The sequence below is a fragment of the Eubalaena glacialis genome, chromosome 18 (assembly GCF_028564815.1).
Source record: "Eubalaena glacialis isolate mEubGla1 chromosome 18, mEubGla1.1.hap2.+ XY, whole genome shotgun sequence".
Lineage (NCBI taxonomy): Eukaryota > Metazoa > Chordata > Mammalia > Artiodactyla > Balaenidae > Eubalaena > Eubalaena glacialis.
The window spans coordinates 416,407-435,704 of NC_083733.1; the positions used below are offsets into that span (position 1 = coordinate 416,407).

General features: G+C 62.6%; 2 protein-coding genes and 1 long non-coding RNA gene across 7 annotated transcripts; 2 read left to right on the top strand and 1 right to left on the bottom strand.

Moving 5' to 3' along the window:
- Window positions 1-613: 613 nt before the first annotated feature.
- On the top strand, window positions 614-14,472 carry VPS9D1 (VPS9 domain containing 1). 5 transcript variants are annotated; one of them, XM_061173153.1, is made up of 18 exons: window positions 614-802; window positions 2,084-2,159; window positions 3,545-3,637; window positions 4,100-4,262; window positions 5,588-5,699; window positions 5,774-5,836; window positions 6,216-6,268; window positions 6,373-6,460; window positions 6,572-6,657; window positions 7,063-7,571; window positions 8,651-8,780; window positions 8,967-9,175; window positions 9,441-9,525; window positions 10,801-10,905; window positions 11,192-12,304; window positions 12,440-13,340; window positions 13,760-13,909; window positions 14,108-14,472. In XM_061173153.1, the coding sequence occupies exons 1-15, from the start codon at window positions 704-706 to the stop codon at window positions 11,382-11,384; spliced, it is 2,064 nt and encodes a 687-aa protein (XP_061029136.1). In that variant the 5' UTR covers window positions 614-703; the 3' UTR covers window positions 11,385-12,304; window positions 12,440-13,340; window positions 13,760-13,909; window positions 14,108-14,472. The 5 variants fall into 5 exon arrangements, with proteins under 5 accessions (XP_061029136.1, XP_061029138.1, XP_061029135.1 ...); XM_061173155.1 differs by having other exon boundaries at window positions 11,192-11,710; window positions 11,956-13,340; XM_061173152.1 differs by having other exon boundaries at window positions 11,192-13,340.
- LOC133078211 (uncharacterized) lies at window positions 3,630-15,019 on the bottom strand. The gene is made up of 4 exons (XR_009697849.1): window positions 14,766-15,019; window positions 12,815-13,045; window positions 5,493-5,875; window positions 3,630-4,255 (listed from the first exon to the last, which is right to left on the bottom strand). It is a non-coding gene; the product is annotated as an uncharacterized LOC133078211 (long non-coding RNA).
- SPATA2L (spermatogenesis associated 2 like) lies at window positions 14,491-19,291 on the top strand. Its single transcript, XM_061173157.1, has 3 exons — window positions 14,491-15,069; window positions 15,294-15,597; window positions 17,461-19,291. The coding sequence occupies exons 2-3, from the start codon at window positions 15,295-15,297 to the stop codon at window positions 18,373-18,375; spliced, it is 1,218 nt and encodes a 405-aa protein (XP_061029140.1). The 5' UTR covers window positions 14,491-15,069; window position 15,294; the 3' UTR covers window positions 18,376-19,291.
- Window positions 19,292-19,298: the final 7 nt, after the last annotated feature.

The following is a 19,298-nucleotide window of genomic DNA, read 5'->3' on the forward strand; positions in this document are numbered from 1 at the left end:
GGCCCCGCTCGGCCCCGCTCGGCCCCGCTCGGCCCCGCTCGGCCCTGCTCGGCTAGCCGGGCCAAGAGGCAGGGCTAGGTGTTGCTCCGCCCGGAGCCTCTCGTCCGCTAGGTTGGACTGTGCTCGCTCGTTCAGTTCGACTCCGCCGTTCAGCTCCGCTGGACTCACTGGAAGCAGGGCGGGGCGATGAGGGAGGGGCGGGGCGAGTGATGGAGGCGAGGAGGGTGAGGAAACAGGGATTGGACGGATTGACAGCCGGAGGGGAGTGGCGAGGAAAGGGAGGAGGGGAGGGGAGAAGCGTAGCGAGAGGGGCGGGGCGATGAGGGAAGGAGCGGTCTGAGGAGGGGAGGGGCGGAGTGAGGAGGGCGGGGCAGCACGGCATGAGGAGGGAAAGGGGCGGGGCGTACGCGGTTGCCCTGTCACTGACAAGGAGTGATGGCATCAGTAGTTGCAGTTACACTGTCGTGGCAACTGCGGGAGGAGATTATTTGAGAGCTCCGTCACCCCCACCTCCGCCCCTTCGGCTCCAGGAGCAGAGCGCGCCGCGCGTCGGGGGGCGGGGCTGCCGGAAGTGGCCCCACGCCGGTACCGCCTTTTCCGGCGGTCCGGGGCTCGGGCGGCACCCGCGCCCGCGCACGCCGCGTTCCGGTATCCGGGCCAACCGCCCCGCCCCTCGGCCGCCACCGCCTCCCCCGCCGGCGCCATGGCCGCTGCGGTCGGGGACGGCGCGGTGAAACCGCTTCAATGCGCCATGAAGCTGGCCAACGGGGCCATCGAGCTGGACACCGGCAACCGGCCCCGGGTGAGGCGGGCGGGGCGAGGCGGGGGCGGTCGCCGACCCGCGGCCAGCCCGGTGGGCGTGGGCGAGGGCGGGGCTGCGGGGTGGGCGCCTCCAGGCCTCTCCGAAGGCTCTGGGGCGCGGGCTCGGGCTTCGGCCGTGACCTTGGACAGCTCCCGCCGGCTCCTGCCCTCAGTTTTCCCGTCTGTGCAGCAAGTCGGGAATATGAGCCGAGGTGTTTTCATTTGTGAAGGGGACTCAGGAGGGTCCGTGAAGCAGCCTTCCAAAGTGTATCTGGCAGACAATCCCGTGTGTTTGTATAGTTTGGGGGCGGGCCCTGTAGCTTTAGTCAGATTCCCGAAGGGGACGGTATCCATAAGAGGTTAGCTGCGGCTTTCCAGTCGCCTTCAGAGCTTGTTTGGAAGGAAATGCCGGCGGGGGAGGGGTGTGGCTTGTCTCCAAGAACGAGTGTTAATCCTAAGGGTGGCGACCGCGTGGAAAAGCCGGCTGAGTCACACCGGGCCGCCCAAGGAGGGGAGGAGGCCGCGGGTGCCTCCGAAAGGCATTCCAGTCTTCCATCCGCTGCCTTCCCCAAGTCGGGATCCTAGGGCAGCAAATGCCCCCACAAGTCAGAAATCCTTCCCGGAACCCATTTTATCCTTATCTGAGGTGTAGACTTAAAGGTGGGTAATTTGAGAACTGGGATGCAGCAAAACAAACAAAAAGCAAAGCACCATGCTATGGTTCCAAACGCCCTGAGCTCTGTCAGGGAGCCCTGAACAGGACAGTAGGGTCACCCTCTTGAAAATACTGACATTCTAGTGTCAGACTGCTGCGTGCCCAGGGAATACTTACTCTGGGGTTCGGGAAAGGATTTCCCAGAATCCGAGTCAGAAAGTGATTCTGAGATTTACAACACACTCCCTGATTCACCTCCCAGGAAATATTTTTTTTAAAGCCACTGAGTGAATGGCCCCTGAGTTACACAGGAAGAGAACTTGTTGCATAGAGTGGAGAATGGCAGCACCTGCCAAGGCTCCTTACCCTGGCCCACTGACAGAGAACCTCCGTTCCTTCCTGTGCTGGAGAGAAAGGCCGTGATGCCAGCTTCAAGTCTAGAGAAGAGGGGTACTCTCCATGCCCCAGCAGAGCAGTTACCAGTGAACCCGCTCGGCCACTGCAGGTGTATCTCACAGATAAGCAGGCACCACTGTTCCTGTGTTTCCACAAGGGCACCGAGCAGGCATGATGGAATTATGCGCCTCTACTGGCCTGACCGCTGCCATTTCTCTTCCCTGGGCACAGGAGGCATATACAGAATACCTGAGGAGTGTCCACTACATCTCCCAGGTGCTGCTAGAAGAAGTGGAGACCTCCAAAGGTACAGCTCCTCCCAAGCCGGGCAGACTGTGGACAGCTTAGCCTTTGATGGGTCCCAGGGCCCCAGGCCTGGGGGTGTCCTGTGTCTTACCTGCCGGGCCATTAGTAGAAGGTGGGCAGCTGAGCACTCAGTAAGCATGAGCGTGACAGGGAGCAGGAAGGGACGGCTGCTGTGACTGAGGGGATGGAGATGGGCTGGGACATGACCAAAGACTGGACACTGAACCCCAGTCCAGGGAGGAGTGAGCTGCACGATGGTGGAGGGCTGGGGGCAGCATCCCAGCAGAGGGCGTTGCAAAGGCCCTGAGGTGAGAGTGGGTGCCAGATACAAGAAGGGTAGGCAGGCTGGAGAGGGGAAGGTGCAGTTGGGGCCGGCAGGTCCTTGGGATGGACCTGGGGTTGTTCTGGCACGAGGCGAAGCTCGTGGAGGCTTTGTGGGGAAAGGCCGGCATGGGAGCAGATCCTCCAGGAGGCTCCCACAGTGAGGACAGCAGTGGTGGGACTGCCTCAGGTGGAAGGAGTGAAGGGCTTGGGGCATGTTCTCTAAAGATGGGCCTCACCAGACATTCCAAGGGGACGGTGAGCTGCCCGGAGTTGGGGGTGGAGGGCCAGTGAGCACAGGAGGCAGTGCAGGAGGCGGCAGGAGCAGACGTGAGGGAAGAATTGAGGCCTCCGTCAGGAGCACATTCTGCTCGAGGTGTCCAGCAGCCCAACAGCAGTCAGGGAGAGGTGGGAGTCTCCACCCTGGGGAGCCAGGGAGCTCAGCAGAGCCCCGGGCACTGGGAGGAGGGCACGGTGGGAGCAGCCGCGAGGGGACGTCCTAGAGGAGAGACCTGAGAGAAGGGCAGGACTGAGTGGGTGAGGGCCACTGCACTGGGAGTAACGTGGCTGAACGAGGGTGTGGTGAGGGTCCGGCCGTGAAGGGAGCAGGGGTGGATCAGGAGCCGGGGCTGCTGGGGTCCAGGGGAGAGTGTCAGGTGGCAGCTCCTACACCATGAGTTTGCTGACAGGAGCGATTCCCAGAGGGAGTGCAGAACAGAAGTCCTCCAGCTGCACCAGGGGTGAGCTTGGACACAGCCAGAGGGCGGGAGATGGGTTTTGGAACTGTCTCTGTGAAACAGCCATGCTGACTGCAGGGCCCACCTGGAGGAGGAGCTGTAAGTAAAGTGAAGCCATCAGTGAGGAGAAAAGGCCCAGTTAGTTATAGAGAAGGCTCTGATGGTCCAGGTGAGAGGACAGGACAGCCACACACAGGGCCAGGAGGTAAACCCAGAGCAGGTGGTCAGAGATGAGGAGGGAGTGGGCTCACCTTTGTTTCTATCCCAGCAAGAATCTGATTAGTGATAGAGGTGATGGTGACCACCCTTCTTGTCGCTTGCTCCCCAGAAGCTGGGGAAACTGTGACCCCTGACACCTCGAAGATGCTGAAGCTGGCTGAGCAGTGTCTGGAGAGGGCCCAGTCAACAGCTGCCAAACTTGGTGGGTGTCCGGCAGAAAGCTTTCTTAGGACATCACCCCCCCCCAAGTCTGCATCTCCTTTTTTTTTTTTTAAATTAATTAATTAATTTATTTTTTGGCCGCGTTGGGTCTTCGTTGCTGTGCGCGGGCTTTCTCTAGTTGCAGTGAGCGGGGGCTACTCTTTGTTGCAGTGCGCGGGCTTCTCATTGCAGTGGCTTCTCTTTGTTGCGGAGCACAGACTCTAGGCACGCAGGCTCAGTAGTTGTGGCTCGCGGGCTGTAGAGCACAGGCTCAGTAGTTGTGGCACACGGGTTTAGTTGCTCCACAGCACGTGGGATCTTCCCAGACCAGGGCTCGAACCCGTGTCCCCTGCATTGGCAGGCGGATTCTTAACCACTGAGCCACCAGGGAAGTCCCAAGTCTGTATCTCCTTTGTGGAATGTCAGGCCCTTGTGCAGACCCTTGGCTACATATGTCTTACAGGGAAAACATGCCTGAGGCCAGCCATGCCTGTGGCTGCTCCCGTCCCCTCTCCTACCAGCCGACACCGCCGGGTATACTCAGATGAGGGAGGGAAGCTCTCTCCATTTCTGCCGCCTGAGATCTTCCAGAAGCTTCAGGTTGTAGAGTCACAAAGCTCTAAGAAGTAAGATGGGTCAGAACAGAAGGTGGGCTAAGCCTGGGTTTGGAGGCAAAGTGAGCTAACCATGGTGGATTTAGTCAAAAGGGATCCCAGAATGGAAATACCTGGTGCCTGGCAGAAACAAATGCGAATTGTCTCTGGAGCAAAGCACCTTCAACTTTCATAAAATGAGTGTACATAGTCAAAGATAACCAAGCACAGAAAGAATCAAGAAACTGTAAACGAGAGGTAGGTAGCAGAAACAGACTTGCAAAGTCTTCAGATAGAGTTATGGGACACAGATTATAATATAATCACGCTTTCTGTATTTAGAGAAATAAAAAGCAAGTTTGAAAATACCTGCAGGGAACAAGAAGCTATAAAATCTGACTTGCAATAGGGGTCAAATAGAATTTATAATAGGGGTCAAATAAGAACCAAGTAGAAACAAAATTGAAAATACTGAAATTATTTTTAAACACTAATCAGAAACAACGACAACAAATTATATTCTCCTGTAAACATACACACATGCACACAAAAAGAAGGGGACAAGTTTAAAAGAGCAGAGTAGACACAGCTGAAGACAGAATTAGAGAGTTGGATAAAAGATTAAAAAATACCCTGAATGGCTCACACACACACAAAGACATAGAAGGTCTAACGGGTTATTGGAATTCCAAAGAAAGATGAGAAAGAAAATGCGAGAGGAGCATTATTTGGAGAGATAAAAGCAATTTTCTAGAACTGGTGAAAGATACTGAGACACAGATGCCAGAATCCCAGCAGGATAAGCAAGAGGATGGGCTCTTCCTGCTGCTGCTGCTGCCAGGCCTTGAGCCACAGCTACACCCTGTCTCTGCATGTGTAGTTCTGGGGCAGGGCCAGGCACCAGACTTCCATCCCAGGATAGTCTTGTGTCCCCATGACTTACCTCCTCCCACCCATGAAAGCAGGAAGACGTGGGACCAGACGTTTTGATGGTGAGGGGGCTGTTGGTGGCTGTTACAGAGTAGCTGTGAGACACCCCCCCACCCCCACCCCGCTTTCATGGGTTGCAAACTAATCTCGCTGTTTGGCTCACATGGTGCCTTCAAAGAGTTTCATGCTGTTAAGAAACACATGTGACTGGTGTGCATAAAGGTCTGGAATCCAGGCAGTAGGGCCATGTTTCAGGGAGGCAGGTGTCTCGCGCCCACCCCAGACCTCCTCCCTCCTTTACATTCCTGCCTGCCCCCATCACCACCTCCTCACCTTCTGGTCTCAGGGCAGGGTCAGGAAGGGACCTCAGGTGACCAGAGCGTTCCTGGGCTTCCTGGAGCCTAGACAGCAGCTTGTCACCATTCCAGGGAGCTGACACCCCTGGAGGAGGCCTCCCTGCAGAATCAGAAGCTGAAGGCTGCGTATGAGGCCCGGATGGCCCGTCTGGACCCCAGCCAGGCCATGCAGAAGACATCCCTGGTGAGCGGAGCCCAGGAGGGTCTGGAGTGAGGGCGGTGGGGGGAGCAGGCCTTACTCCATCCTTCCCGTCCTAGACCCTGTCCCTGCAGCGGCAGGTGATGGAGAACCTGGTGATCGCTAACGCCCGGGAGAAGACAGTATCCTTTCCGTCCGTCCTTGGTGTGCAGAGGCTTCAGCTGAGGGAGGGGGCAGGGAAGTAAAGATGCCACGGTTCAGGTGTGGAAACAGAGTTCTTCCAGTTTCGGAGACACGTGTCCTCAGGGGGTGGTTCCTGCCCAGCCCCGCTTCCTCTCGCCTCCCGGCCTTTACACAGGCCACCCTGCCCCTCCCAGCACCCACAGACTCCTCTCCACCCCTCAGGTCGACTAGGACTTGCCTTCCCTCCCTGAGCGGGCCTGTCCTCTGGCCCAGCCCCTCCTCCCACCCATCCCAACGGGCCCCGTGTCCGGCAGGGCGCTGGGACGCGGGGGGGTTCGCGCACGCCGCGTCAGAAGGGCCTTGACTCTGCCGCCCCAGCTGCAGAGGAAGATGGAGGAGCGCCGGCTGCGGCTCCAGGAGGCCGCCAACAGGTGCGTCTCCGCCTTCGGTCCCGGGACTCCGGGGGGGGGCCAGATGGGGACTCCTGCGCCCGCCTGTCCAGCCCTGAGGCCCCCAGACCTGTCCTTTCTCCCAGGAGGTTCTGCAGCCAGGTTGCCCTGACCCCCGAGGACCGGCAGCAGCGGGCCCTCTACGCCGCCATCCTCGAGTACGAGCAAGACCACGTGAGTGCGCGGGGCGGGGCGCCCGCAGGGAGGCCTGGGCCCCTGGGCGTGGCCTTGGCTTGGGAAGAGGGGCTTCCCGCGGGCTCTCCCCCAAGGTCTCCTGTTCTGCAGGACTGGCCAAAGCGCTGGAAGGCCAAGCTCAAGAGGAGCCCAGGCGACCTGTCCCTGGTGACCAGCCTGGTCTCCCACCTGCTCAGGTACCGGCCGTCAGCCCCTCCCACGGCTGCAGGCTGATGGCGGAGGAAAGGATTAAGAAGGAGAGAGGAGCGAGGCGGTCTGGGGTGACCGCACGGGCAGCAGGCCACGCTGGCTCTCTCGGAGGCCCCCGCCTGTGACCCCGGGGCCGCCTGTCCGCGGATAGCCTTTTGGCTTCTCACAGGGGTGGGACAGGCCTTACCTGCAACATTCAGCCACGAGGAATAATCCGTGCGTCCCTTCTCTGAAATCCCTCACGGCGGGGCCACGTGGCCGTTGGGTGGGGGTCGGGTAAGGGCCTCGCAGGGCCGGCGGGCCTTCTCAGCCCCCCGGGTCACCCAGCGAGGGGATTGCAGCCCCAGCCCGACGGGGCTGCCCTCACACGCTGCCTCTCCCCCCACTCACAGCGTCCCCGACCACCCCATCTCGCAGCTCCTGAAGAAGCTCCAGTGCGCGGTGTACCGGGCGCTGTACCCCATCGTGAGCAGGGGCGCCGCCTCGGCCCTGGGCTGCCGTTCCCTGCCCCCCGACGCCGACGGGCTGCTGGCTCCTGGAAGCCGGCGGCTCCGGCCCTCTCAGAGCCTCTACTGCATGCCCTCCCCCCCGGAGCCCAGCCCAGCCCCAAGGCCCACAGACGGCGCCTCCGCCAGCGCCCCCATCCCCCCACCCCACCCCGGCAACCCGGACAGAGGGGCAGACGGCAGCCCCGCGGGGCCTCCCTCACCCCTGGCGGACACTTCATCCGACCTGCTGGGCAAGGACAGCTCCTTCGGGGACCTGGAACAGTTCTTGGCTACTCCTGAGAGGAGGGGCCGGGGCCCTGGGGGGCGGCCTGAGCCCCAGCCCCCAGGGGTAAGGAAGGAGCCGTTGCTGGAGCAGCTGAAGGGCACCGTGCAGGACATACACGACGCCATCGGTGAGGCCCGCGGCGCGGGCCGGGTGGGCGGTGGGGGAACTGCTCTGTCTGAAGCCCGCACCCTTGGAATGCTTGTCACAGGCCAGGGATGGGCCCGGTCCGGCGGAGCCTTCTTCTGGGTGGCATCCAGGCCGGCCCTGCTCTGCAGAGCCCTCCCCTGGGGCCACGCGTCCAGTTTAACAGAGAGGCACACACCCTGCCCCAGAGAGCTGCTGGGGCCGGCAGTGGCCAGGGTCTCCCTCCATCCCTGGCTGTCTCCTCACGGGGCCACACGGGGAGAACAGCCAGGTCCGTTTCAGTCTTGTGTTTGGGGGAGGGTCTGCCGTCAGAGCCTCTGGCTGCCAGGTGGTCCTAGCTGCCCCGTTAGGTCCGACCCCTGCCCTTCCAAACCCAGGGCTATAGCTGTGTGCGGCCTGGTGGCGGCTCATCTTCTTAGCTTTTTCCATTTTGAGAAGAGTGTGTGGGTTCCGTAAGGGGCCCAGGGTGGCAGGGGACTTCACGTCCCTTCCAAGGAGGAAGGCTGTCAGGGTTTCCTAAGAACCAGCGAGAGAGGCCCAGCAGTCAGGGGCCCGTGTTGTCTGAGAGACTCTGGGTGAGTACCCCCTCCTCCCCGGTGGGGGGCGGGTTCCTTCATCTCCCTGGGCCTCAGATCTCTTGTCTTCAGATATGCTTCTGAAGTTCCTCTGGGTGCCACAGTTTGGGGTACAGACCCTTTTCAGAAAGAAGCTGTCTTATGCCCTCCCTCCCAGGCTTGTCTCCTTGGCCCCCTGGGGGAGCTGCATATGACCCTGTGACCCCTAGGGATGAGGGCCCCGACTCCCTGCACCGACCTGGGCCGCAGCGTTTGAAGTGGGGGTAGGCAGGGCCAGGCAGAGCCCCTCCTGCTGAGCCAGGAAGCTACCTGTGGCTCTGCCCATCCCAAGGCTGGCTCTGGGGCGGTGGGGAGGAGCAGGCAGGTGGGGACCCTTCCTGGGCACCCCAGGTTGGCTGCGGGTGGGAGAGGCCTCCAGGGGCTGCCAGCGGGGCTGGAGGTCCCAGCTGTCCCCACAGTGCCGCTGTACCGGCTCTGCTCCCGGCAGACAGGCTGCTCTCGCTGACCCTCCTGGCTTTTGAAGGCCTGAACACGGCCGCCTCCAAAGACCGCTGCCTGGCCTGTATCGAGGAGCCCTTCTTCTCCCCGCTGTGGCCCCTGCTGCTGGCCGTGTACAGGTACGGCCCCGCCGCGTGTGCATCCCTGAGCCGCCTTCCTTCCAGGCCTCCTCAGGTGTTGCGCGTGTGCAGGCGGTGCCACGCCCACCCTACCACGGTTCGGGGCGTGGCCAGCTTTCCCCAGCCCCGCCCCTGTCCCCTCCCGGGTGGGGCCCTGGGCCGCTGAGCCTGGCCTCTCTGCCCCAGGAGCGTTCACCGCCTGCGGGAGGCCGCCCTGAGCAGGAGCATGGAGCTGTACGGGAACGCGCCCCCGGCGGCCGTCGGCGTCCCCACCAAGCTCCTCCCCCGGGACCCCGAGGCCACGGCAGCCGGCGCCTACCCCTACTGTGCCGCCGCCCAGGAGCTAGGGCTGCTGGTCCTGGAGAGCTGCCCCCAGAAGAAGCTGGAGTGCATTGGTGAGGGGGGACGGTTTGGTTGGAGTAAAGGGAGAAGGGGGTCAGATCAGACAGAGTCCCGTCCCAGAGGGCGACTGGAGTCTGCGCCTTCACCCCTCAGCGGCAGGCCCTTTTCCTGTCCGGTGGGGGTGTGTCCCGTGGGACATGAGTGGTGATCGTCCGGGCTCTGCCCAGCCCTGCACGCGATGGGGGTGGGGCAGTGCCCGGGGCCGTACCGGGACGCGATCCCCACCCCCTCACCCGAAGCCTGGCTTCTGCGACGCAGTGCGGGCCCTGCGGGTCATCTGTGCCTGCGCGGAGGACTACTACCGGGCTCGCGAGGCTGCGCCCCAGCCGGGCATCGCCGCCATGTGAGTCCCAGGAGGCCGCAGCCTGTGGTGGGGACTGGGCGCGGGAGGGGCTGCCTTCAGAGGCCAGGGGAGCGGGAACCCTTCCACCCAGGCCCCGGCACTGGGACCTCGGGTTCCCGCCCGGCGCCTGGCCCTGCTTCTCCTTGAGGAGAGTGCGGCCCATTTCCACCAAAGACCCCGGGCTCCAACCCTGCTGACGACGCGGTCCAGCCCCTTGCTAACCCGGTGGCGTGTGCCCCCCTCAGGTGCACACTTGGGGAAGCCGCCCTGGTCCTGTCCTGGGGAAGAGCCCGTCCCCTGTGCTGAGCCCCAGCCTGGGGTTCCTGCACCGCCCCTGCCCCAGCCTCCTGAGGTGGGCAGGGGTCTTCCCCACCTGGGTCCTGCCTTATCTCACCTGGACCGGCCTGTAGCCAGCAGCCTCCTTCCCTGGCCCTGGCGCCCACCTGGGGCTGGCGAACCCTCACCCTGTGCCAGAGACCGGGGTCACCCTGAAAGCACCTGTCCTTGCAGCCGGCTGGGCGGGCTGCGGGGTCAGGCCGGGGGACCCACCTGGCTCTCACCGGCCACCATCACTATTTTACCATCTGGTCTCCGAAAAAGTTGCAGCAGGTGAAAGGGCCCCAGGACTGAAAGTGTTTCCGAGTCCCAGCTGCAACCCCACGCTAGCTCTCTCCTCAGGACATCCGAGGAGTGGGGGGGCGCTGTGTGTCCCTGCAGGTGTGTGGCACCCAGGGAGGTGGGGGCAGGAGTCCCTGGTTGGTCATCAGGTTCAAACCAGTCTGCCTCCGTGCTCCTCGCTCAGAGTACTGGCCCGTGGGCCCTTCGCCAGGGTTTTGAGCGTCCCCCAGGGCCTCCCTTGCTCACTTAGGTGCCTCTTGCGGAGGGTCTGGGGTACCTGGAGTGGCACGTGAGTGACCCTGACCCCAGGAGTGACCAGGCTGCCTGGGACATGGGCTGTCCTCTCCGTCATCCCGTCCCCGGGCTCGGGCAAGCTCACGGGAGAGCTTCACTGTGGGGCCTCCCTGGTCCAGCCCTGGGCTCTGCGGCACAGGGTCCCGTTCAGGATGGCCTCGGCGCTCCCAGGTGGTCTCTTGTCACGCTGACCCGAGCCCACCCCCAGCCCCATGAGGCCGGCGGGCAGGAGGGCCACAGGGACAGCATCCAGCAAGCCCAAGGCTGCTCCAGGGACCAAGCTGGGAGGCTTCAGGGCTGTGGGGATTGAGCAGCGCCCCCGGTCCCTGGAGCCTCCTGGCCGGCTCTGCGTCTCCCCAACAGTGGCGCCGACGACCTGCTGCCCATCCTGTCCTTTGTGGCGCTGAGGAGTGGCCTCCCCCAGCTGGTGTCGGAGTGTGCAGCCCTGGAGGAGTTCATCCACGAGAGGTGGGAGCCTCGGGCCAGCGTGGGGGCTGAGCTCGTGCTCCCACCCATGCATGGGGCCCACAGCCCCTCTCCCTGCCCCTCACCCAGCACGCCGCCCAGAGGAGCCAGGGGGCCATCCCCTGAGCAGCGTCTGCCTGGGGAGTGGGCCGTCCCCCAGCCCAGCGCCCTGACAGCCCATGGGACCTCAGCATCCAGGTTCTGCCCCGCAAGGGCAGGTGCCCCTTCCAGAATGTCGGGGTCTCCTTGCATCCCTCCAGTGACAGGTGCTTGTGCCGCCTCCGTGCAGGTACCTGATCGGAGAGGAGGGCTACTGCCTGACGTCACTGCAGAGCGCCCTGAGCTGCGTGGAGCTGCTGCCCCGGCGGGCCCTGGGCAAGGAGCAGAGGACGGGCTGGCCGAGGACTGGCCCGGAGGCACCTGCATGGGGCGGGGGGCTGGCCGAGGTGGGGCTCTCGCCCCCGCCTGACATCAGCCCCTAGGGCTCAAGGAGGCCCCTCTGCTCCTGACAGGATGGGGCTGACCCGAGTCAGCTCCCAGGAACCAGGCCCTTCTCTTTCCTGTCCCCACCTGTGAGAGGCCCCGTGCAGGGAAACTGGGCTCCCCTGGGGCCTGCACACTCCGACGGCTCAGTCCGCTGATGCCCCGCAGGCCCCGCCAGCCCAAGGACAGGGGGGCCGTGGGCCTGACCGAGGGCAGGTCTGCTTCTCTCCCTTCCCATCCCCCGTGACACGCGGAGCTCCCTGAGCCAGGTTCTTGTCTGAGTCGAGAAGAGAGCCTGTCACCCCACAAGAGGCCTGGGGCCCAGGTGGGTTTAGACTGTGCTGTTTATTTATTGGTCAGTGACCACCCTGTCCTGGAGACCCAGGTGTCCCCAGGGCACCTGCCCATGTGTGGGAGCTCTGAGCCACACTCCCACCCTTGGCAATGGGCATGGACATCCTGAGACCCCTGGCGAATCCCCACTCCCACTCAGCCCCTTCGGGGTCGGTGTGAACCCAAGGGTCGGCGCCTGCCTGTAGCCCCACCACCTGCCCACCCTGACTGTTACAGGCCCCTGGGCAACCACTGACCCAGCTGGAAATAAAGAGGTCACTGGTGTCTCCGTCAGCGCGGCTCACCTGCTCCCCATCCCACTGGCCAGGCGGAGGCCTGGGCAGCACAGCCACTCCCAGCCAACCAGCCAGAGCCAGATGGTCCCAGAGGCCCCTGGGGACATCGCCAAGCCCAGCCCGCCTCCCAGACCTCTGCCCAGGAGTGGAATCCGTGGGGCTGCTCCTTCTAGCACTGGACACACTCTGGGGGGCCTAGCAGGTTGGCAGGGTCAGAGGTCATCACTGGGCAGGACCTGAGCCCGGACCACTCCTCCCGAAGGGTTCCCAGGAGTCATGTTGCTCTCCAGGTGGGGAACACATGCAGGTGGCCCGGCCCCAGCCTCGGGCAGCACCTGCCACCATGGCAGAAAGTGGTGTGGGAGCAGCGTGGGGGTCCCTGGGGAAGGCTCAGCTGGACCTGACTGTGTGTTCTGTGCACGCAGTGTCCCAAGGCTGTGTGGGAACCTCGTGAGGAAAGTGAGGCACGGAAGGGGAAACGCCTTCTCCAGGCCACACCTCCCGGTGGCAGAGCTCGCTTCGAGCCCAGCAGGTTGACTCCGGAGGCCAGAGGGGGCCGGGGACGTGACCCCAAGGGCAGGCCAACCCGAGTTCCGGGGGCAGCTGCCTCTTTCGGGAGCCTTTGTGGGCAGGGGTCCCCTGCCCACCAGCACCCCAGGAACGACAGGCGGGCACCCGCCTGCTCACCCTGCCCTGCCCTCAAAGCTCTCAGTCCCTGAGTCCCTGCCCTCTCCAGAGGAAGCCCCCCAGCCCTGGACACGAGGCCCAGCCAGTCATGAAGCCTGGGGAGGATGACCCACCTGCTCCAGGCCTTGGTGGTCTCAAGGATGGGATTTTAAGCCCCCTTTCATAGAGCAGGTGGACGATGGAGCGAAGCCTGACCGTGGGCGCTCCTGCTGGCTTTGGGGAGCTCTCTGGAGGCGCTGATCAGACGGCCTTCCTGCTGCTGACTCTGGGCCAGTCCTTCAGCCTCTCCCAGCCTACAGCCTTCCGTAAGACGGGTGAGTGATGGATTCTTCACACAGAAAATCCTGCAGATCAACAAGAAAAAGGCAGGAGCCCCAGTCAGGAAAATAGCAAAGGCTGTGAACAGGCTGTCTTCAGAAGAAGAACTTTAAAAAGCTCATCAGCGTAAGAAGAGGTGTTTAAAGTCATTTTAAAAATCAAGAAATGCAAATTAAAACACAAGACAGACCTTCCCTTGCACTGAACTGGTGAAGATGAGACAGCTGGATGATGAGAGTGGTGCTGCCTGGGAGACTGGACCCAGCCGCACGGTGTGCAGCGTGCTGGGCGGTGGTCCAGGGAGCTGCGGTCCTGGCCGAGGTAGGTATTAACTGACCCTCCCACCCAGTTGCTCCTCCCGGTTATAGCCCAGGGTCACAGGAGGACCCCTACGCAGCTGCTGCTGAGGCAGTGTGGCGTCCACCCCCCTGCTGTGTAACAAACCAGCCCACTCACTGGCTTAAACACGCGACAGCCATTTGCTTTGCTTGTGAAACTCCCATCTCGGCAGGGTTCAGTGGGGACATCTTGTCTCTGCCCCACCTGCAGCATCAGCTAGGTCAGCTACCTTCCAAGTTGGGGTGACCCAAGGTCAAGGGGTTGGGGTCATTTGGAGATTTGCCTACACATCTGCCATCAGTGAGGGCCTCAGGGTTGTGGGAACAGCCGTGGGAGGCTTGCATTCATTTCCTGTAACTAGCCACCGGGGAGCTTAAAACAACAAAAATTTACTCTCAAAGTCCTGAAGTCTGAAGTCAAGGCGTCCACAGGGCCGTGGCCCAGCAGAGTGCTAGACCAGAACCCTTTCCTGCCTCGTCCAGCTCCGGGGGCTCCTGCAGTCTCTGCCTGTAGCTGCAAGTCTCTGCATCCATCATATGCCTCCTCCCGAAGTATGTAACCTTCCTCCTTACAAAGACATCATTCTGACAGGGTTTAGGGTCCACCCTAATCCAGTCTGACTTCATCTTAACTGATTATATCTCCAAAGATCCTATTTCCAAATATGCTCACATTCCCGGGTTCCATGGATTTTGGACATTATTCAGCCTTCATTATTCGGCCCCTTCATGCAGCTGCTTTCCTCCCAGTCTGTGGCTAGGTCCCAAAATTGAGCGTCTCAAGACAACAAGGCAGTTTTATGACTTAACCTGGAAAGCCACGCAACGTCACTTCCATTCAACGGGTCGTCTATGCGACTACTCCTCTAAGGGAGGACGGTGCAAAGACCTGCCCAGGTTCGAGTGGCACACTGAGACAGAGCCATGCTCCCTGGAGTAGCACACAACAGTTAACAGCGAACACCTGGGGCCACGCAAACAGCACTCAGAACAGGAGCGGAGAAGCAGGGTTGGATACAGAGCAGAACATCGGATCCGGTGCCTGGAAGCGACTCTGACCTAAGCAGAAAGGCGCCTTCACGCCGCCTCAAAGAGGCCCGGGTTGCTGATTTGTTTTTTGGGGGGGGGGCAGGAGGGAGGGTGCGGCGCCCCCAGCAGTGGGAGCGCGGAGTCTTAAACGACTGGACCACCAGGAAAGTCCCCTGAGGTTGCAGTTTTAAATCACGCTGAAACGCCCGGCCGGCTTCTACCTGGAGCGCTGGCTCCGCCAGAGGGCGGCTCGACCCCTCCCTCCCTCCCGTATCTGGTCAATCCCCGTCAGGCAACGAGAAGGGTCCCGCCTCTGTTGGGTAGCCCCGCCCCCCGGAGATGGCCCCGCTCCCGGAAGGCGCACGAAGAGCCACGGTACCTGCTTCCTTGGCACCCTGGCGCTCCCGAGGGTCCAGCTCGGGAGGTCGGCGCCCTCCTTGGTGGGAGCGTCCGCGGTGTTCCCCCCGTCCTCGGCTCCGCAGGCCGTGGAGATGCGTCGCGTTTGTGCTCCCGGGCCCTCACCAGGCCCCGCCCTGTCCGCGTTGGCGGAGGGGGCGGTGCCCGAAGAGACCCCGCCCCTAACGTCACGGCCGAAGGGCGGAGCCGGCCCCGGCGGAAGCGAGCTGCTGCTGGAGAGGCCCGAACAGAGCAGCGGGCGCTCGGGGACTGCTGGTGACAGACAGGTAGGGCTGTCGTCCTCCGGGCCCACAGCACGATCTGGTGGGCAAGGGGGTCTCTGCTCGGGAAGGGAGACTCAGGTGGCGCACGTCTCCAGGGAAGAGGGTGCTGTAGATACCGGGGGCGCACAGGTGGTGGGGGACCTGTGGATGCAGGCGGGGGCTCTGGAGGCGAGCAGCGGGCAGGGAGGGGCCTCTGGGTCCTGATATACCGTATTCCCGCCCGCAAGCATGGGCAGCAGCTCGCTGTCCGAGGACTACCGTCTGTGCCTGGAGCGCGAACTTAGGCACGGCCGCGCGGGCGTGTGCGGGGACCCATCGCTGCGCGCCGTGCTCTGGCACATCCTGGTGGAAGACTTCGACCTGCATGGGGCGCTGCAGGATGACGCGCTGGCACTACTCACCGATGGCCTGTGGGGCCGCGCCGACCTGGCCCCTGCGTTGCGTGGCCTAGCCCGCGCCTTCGAGCTGCTGGAGTTGGCCGCCGTGCACCTGTATCTGTTGCCTTGGAGGAAAGAGTTCACCACCATCAAGGTAGGGCGCCGGGCCGAGTTCGGGCCCCTGCCCAGTCTACTGGGGGTTGGCTACCATCGGGACGGTGGCTACCGTCGGGCATAAAGGATTTCAGATGTCCTCAGAGGCTGATAGGTTTCAGAGAGCTTAGTGTGCTGAGGGGTCCTGGGCGTGTTGGAGTATCTCTTGGCCGGGGTTCCCCTTTGTACTTCCGAGGCTGAGAACATGGGGTGGGTGGAGGTCACCTGTTTGGATACCTGCCTTCCGAGGGGGATCCTGCTTCTTAAAGCTTGCATCACTGCCCTCCCCAAAGTGGCCTTGTGGCCCCAGTTACCATAGAAATCCTAGGACAGGCACACGGGAAGGACTGGACATTCCAGGGTCACCCTAATCTCTCCAGGGTGTGGGTTGATCCCATTTGTGGAAGAGGACATGAGATGGGTTATCCCCTATGAAGTAGGCAGGGGCTGGGGGTGCCCCTGCATGTCCTAGGGGAGCCGGGCTAAACAAAAACCTAGCTCACCCTCCAGCCTGGGTAGAGGTGAGCCCAGGGCCGGCCAGGCCCCTCCAGGTGAGCTGCAGGCTGGCAGGAGGGGGCAGGCTGCCTTGTGCTCTGAGCTAATTCAGAAGAGTGGGAAGGTAATGATGTCACTGGGCACGTGGGCGGCTGCCTCCACTGGTTGCCATGGCAGCAGCAGCCTCTCTCAGTGAGGTGAGCCTTGGAGCCCACTGCTCCACTGGGACACCTGCTGGTCTGAGGTTCTAGGACTTTCATTCATCCATTCAGACCAGAGGGCAGGATGCAGCCCCATGGGGGGCCAAGAGCAGAACAGACAGGCCTGATCTTGAGATGCTCACGGGCTTCAGCACTGGGCAGACCTGGACGGGGTCTGCTTCTGCCGGCTCTGTGGCTTGGGGCAAGTTACCTAATCTTTTGGAATCCATTTCTTCCTGCATGAAGCAAACATGAGAACAGTCCAGCTCAAGGTCCATTGTAAGGGGTGAAGGCACAGCCCTGAGAACAATCTTACACACAGCAGTGCCCCATCTGTGGAGGTACTGTCATCAGCTGTAAGCAGAGGGACACTCACAGGGTCCCAGAATCAAGGAACTGTAGACACGTGAGAGACACGTGATCACCATCCTAGGAACCGTTCTAGTTCCTTTGCAGCCTGGAGCCTCCAAAAACTACAGATGTTCCATCCGTGTGGTGGAAAGCTGCACAGCTGGAGAAGTGAATGGCTAGGCCTCTGTCGCGATAGAGAAAGCTCTCGGAAACTGGAAAAGCAGAGTTCAGAATGAGGCGTTCAGGAGGCTACCTGCTCAGAGCAAATAAGCACCTGTATTCTTTATGTGTTTGCATGACCACTCAGCAGGTACACAGGAAACTAACTAGAGTAGCAAACCCCCACAGGTGAGAGGAGGTGGAGGGGACCCAGAGGGCAGCAAGATTTCTCAACGTAGGGGCTCTTTAGTTTGTTCTATGACCCAGGTGAAATGTGTTAGATTAAAAAATTGTGATGCCTGGGCCTACCTCAGCCAGTGAGATCAGAGTCTCTGGGGGTGGCCCTGAGCATCTACGGGTTTTTTGTTTTTGGCCGCGCAGCTTGCGGGATCTCAGTTCCCCGACCGGGGACTGAACCCAGGCCCCAGCAGTGAAAGCGCCGAATCCTAACCACTAGACCACCAGGGAACTCCCAGCATGTATGTTTTTAAACAGCTCCTCTGGAGGGAGTGTCAGCACATCCCAGACCGCCTTGGGGCCATGCCGCCCCCTGGGGTGAGGATGGTGGCCCCCAAAGCAGGCCACGGCCGGAGTGCAGCCGAGGGCGGGGCAGGTCTGCGGGACGGTGGGCTACCGCCGACCGGCCCCCTCCCTTGCAGACTTTCTCAGGGGGCTACGTGCACGTGCTGAAGGGCGCACTCTCGGAGGACCTCCTCATCCAGAGCTTCCAGAAGATGGGCTATGTGCGCAGGGACGACCACCGCCTCATGGTGGCCGCCCCGCCCCCCGCCCGCCAGCTTGTGCAGGTGGCCCTGGGCTGCTTTGCCCTGCGGCTGGAGTGTGAGATCCTGGGCGAGGTGCTGGCGCAGCTGGGCACCAGCGTGCTGCCGGCCGAGGAGCTGCTGCAGGCGCGGCGGGCCAGCGCGGACGTGGCCTCCTGCGTGGCCTGGCTGCAGCAGCGACTAGCCCGCGAAGAGGAGCCACCACCTGTGCCCCCCCGTGGCTCCCCGGCCCGGTGCCAGGCCCGGCTGGACCTGTACCGGGACCTGCAGGAGGATGAGGGCTCAGACGAGACCAGCCTATACGGGGCACCCTCGCCAGGCCCCGACTCACCGCCCGCGGAGCTAGCCTGCCAGCCTCTCTTCTGGGAGCAGAGCGCCAGACTGTGGGGCGTGGGGGGCGGGGCCTGGGAGGCTGAGGCCAGCAGCCCGGCCTCGGAGGAGGAGCCCGAGGCCGAGGTCTTCTCCCTCCTCTCACTGCGCCAAGAGCTGCTCAGTCGGCCCGGAGACATGGCCGCCCCCCAAGCCCCTGGAACCCCTGAGCAGGCCAGCCCCCGCCGAGTCCCCGAGCCCCCTGGCTACCAGACACACAGCTGCCTGGGCCCTGGCGCCCTCCCCGCCCTCTGCTGTGACACGTGTCGCCAGCTGCACACTGCCCACTGTGTCGCCCTGGCCACCTGCCGCCCGGGCCACCCGCTGCGCGCCCTGCACGGAAACCACCAGCGGCGCCTGTGGCTGCAGCGAGCCCAGGTGGATGCCTTGCTCTACGATGCCCCTAGGCCCGCCTGGCCCTAGGCCCAGGGCTTTCTGGAGACATGTTCCGCGGTGCTTTTCTGGGCCTCATCCCTCCTCAGGCCCAGGCCACTGGCCACCCTGCCCCTCCTGCCCCCCAGGGGTGCTGAGCACAGCGGCGGGTCGGGGGTCATGGCGTCTCAGCCCCGCTACGTGAGAGGTGGGGGCCCAGTCTTCCTGGGAAAGCTGCTGGCCCGCCCCCAGGGAGCACCCTCCCCCTCCTCTCCCACCCCTCCCCGGCCCCACCACTGGCCCCAGCGCCGCAGCTCCTGACCTGCTCCCTGCAAGTGCCCAAGAGGGTGCTCCACAGGGGAGTGTCCTTGGGGGCTCAGGTGACCTCATGAGCCCGAGCTTTGCTAAGACCATTCTAGGGGCTCTGCCACGTGCATGGCTGACCCGGCTAAGAGGACCTGGCCCCCCATGGGTGTCACAGACCTGTACTGAATGAGCTGAGTGCTAGCCTGAGACCAGCCCCATGGGCTCCAGTCAGAGCTGGGTGGGGAAGCTGGACCGAAGGACAGAAGAGAAATGATCTAGTCTCCAACCAGAGTGAGTGCCCACGAGTTCCAGAGAACAGCAGGCGGGAGATGGGGAGCCACGGAGCCTGAGAGGCTGTCACCCCACTTCCGGGTGGAGCATGGGGGCTTCTGAGCAATCAGTACCCCAGCAGCTTCCCTGCTACATCTTCCTGCTGTCCGGCTCCGGAAGGCAGGATGGGTGATCTCCAAGGCTCCCACCCCAGAGCCCACCTGGGTCCAGTGGTAAAGATGCACCAGCTGCCAGCCGCCAGCCCGCTCACAGGGCTGGAGGGGGTGGGTCTGCCCACCTGGGCCTGGGGCAGGGCCAGTCTTGTGTGTGGCCCCTCCTCCCCACACCTGTCCGTCACACGAATCACAACCTCAAAGTACATTAAAGGACGCTGGATC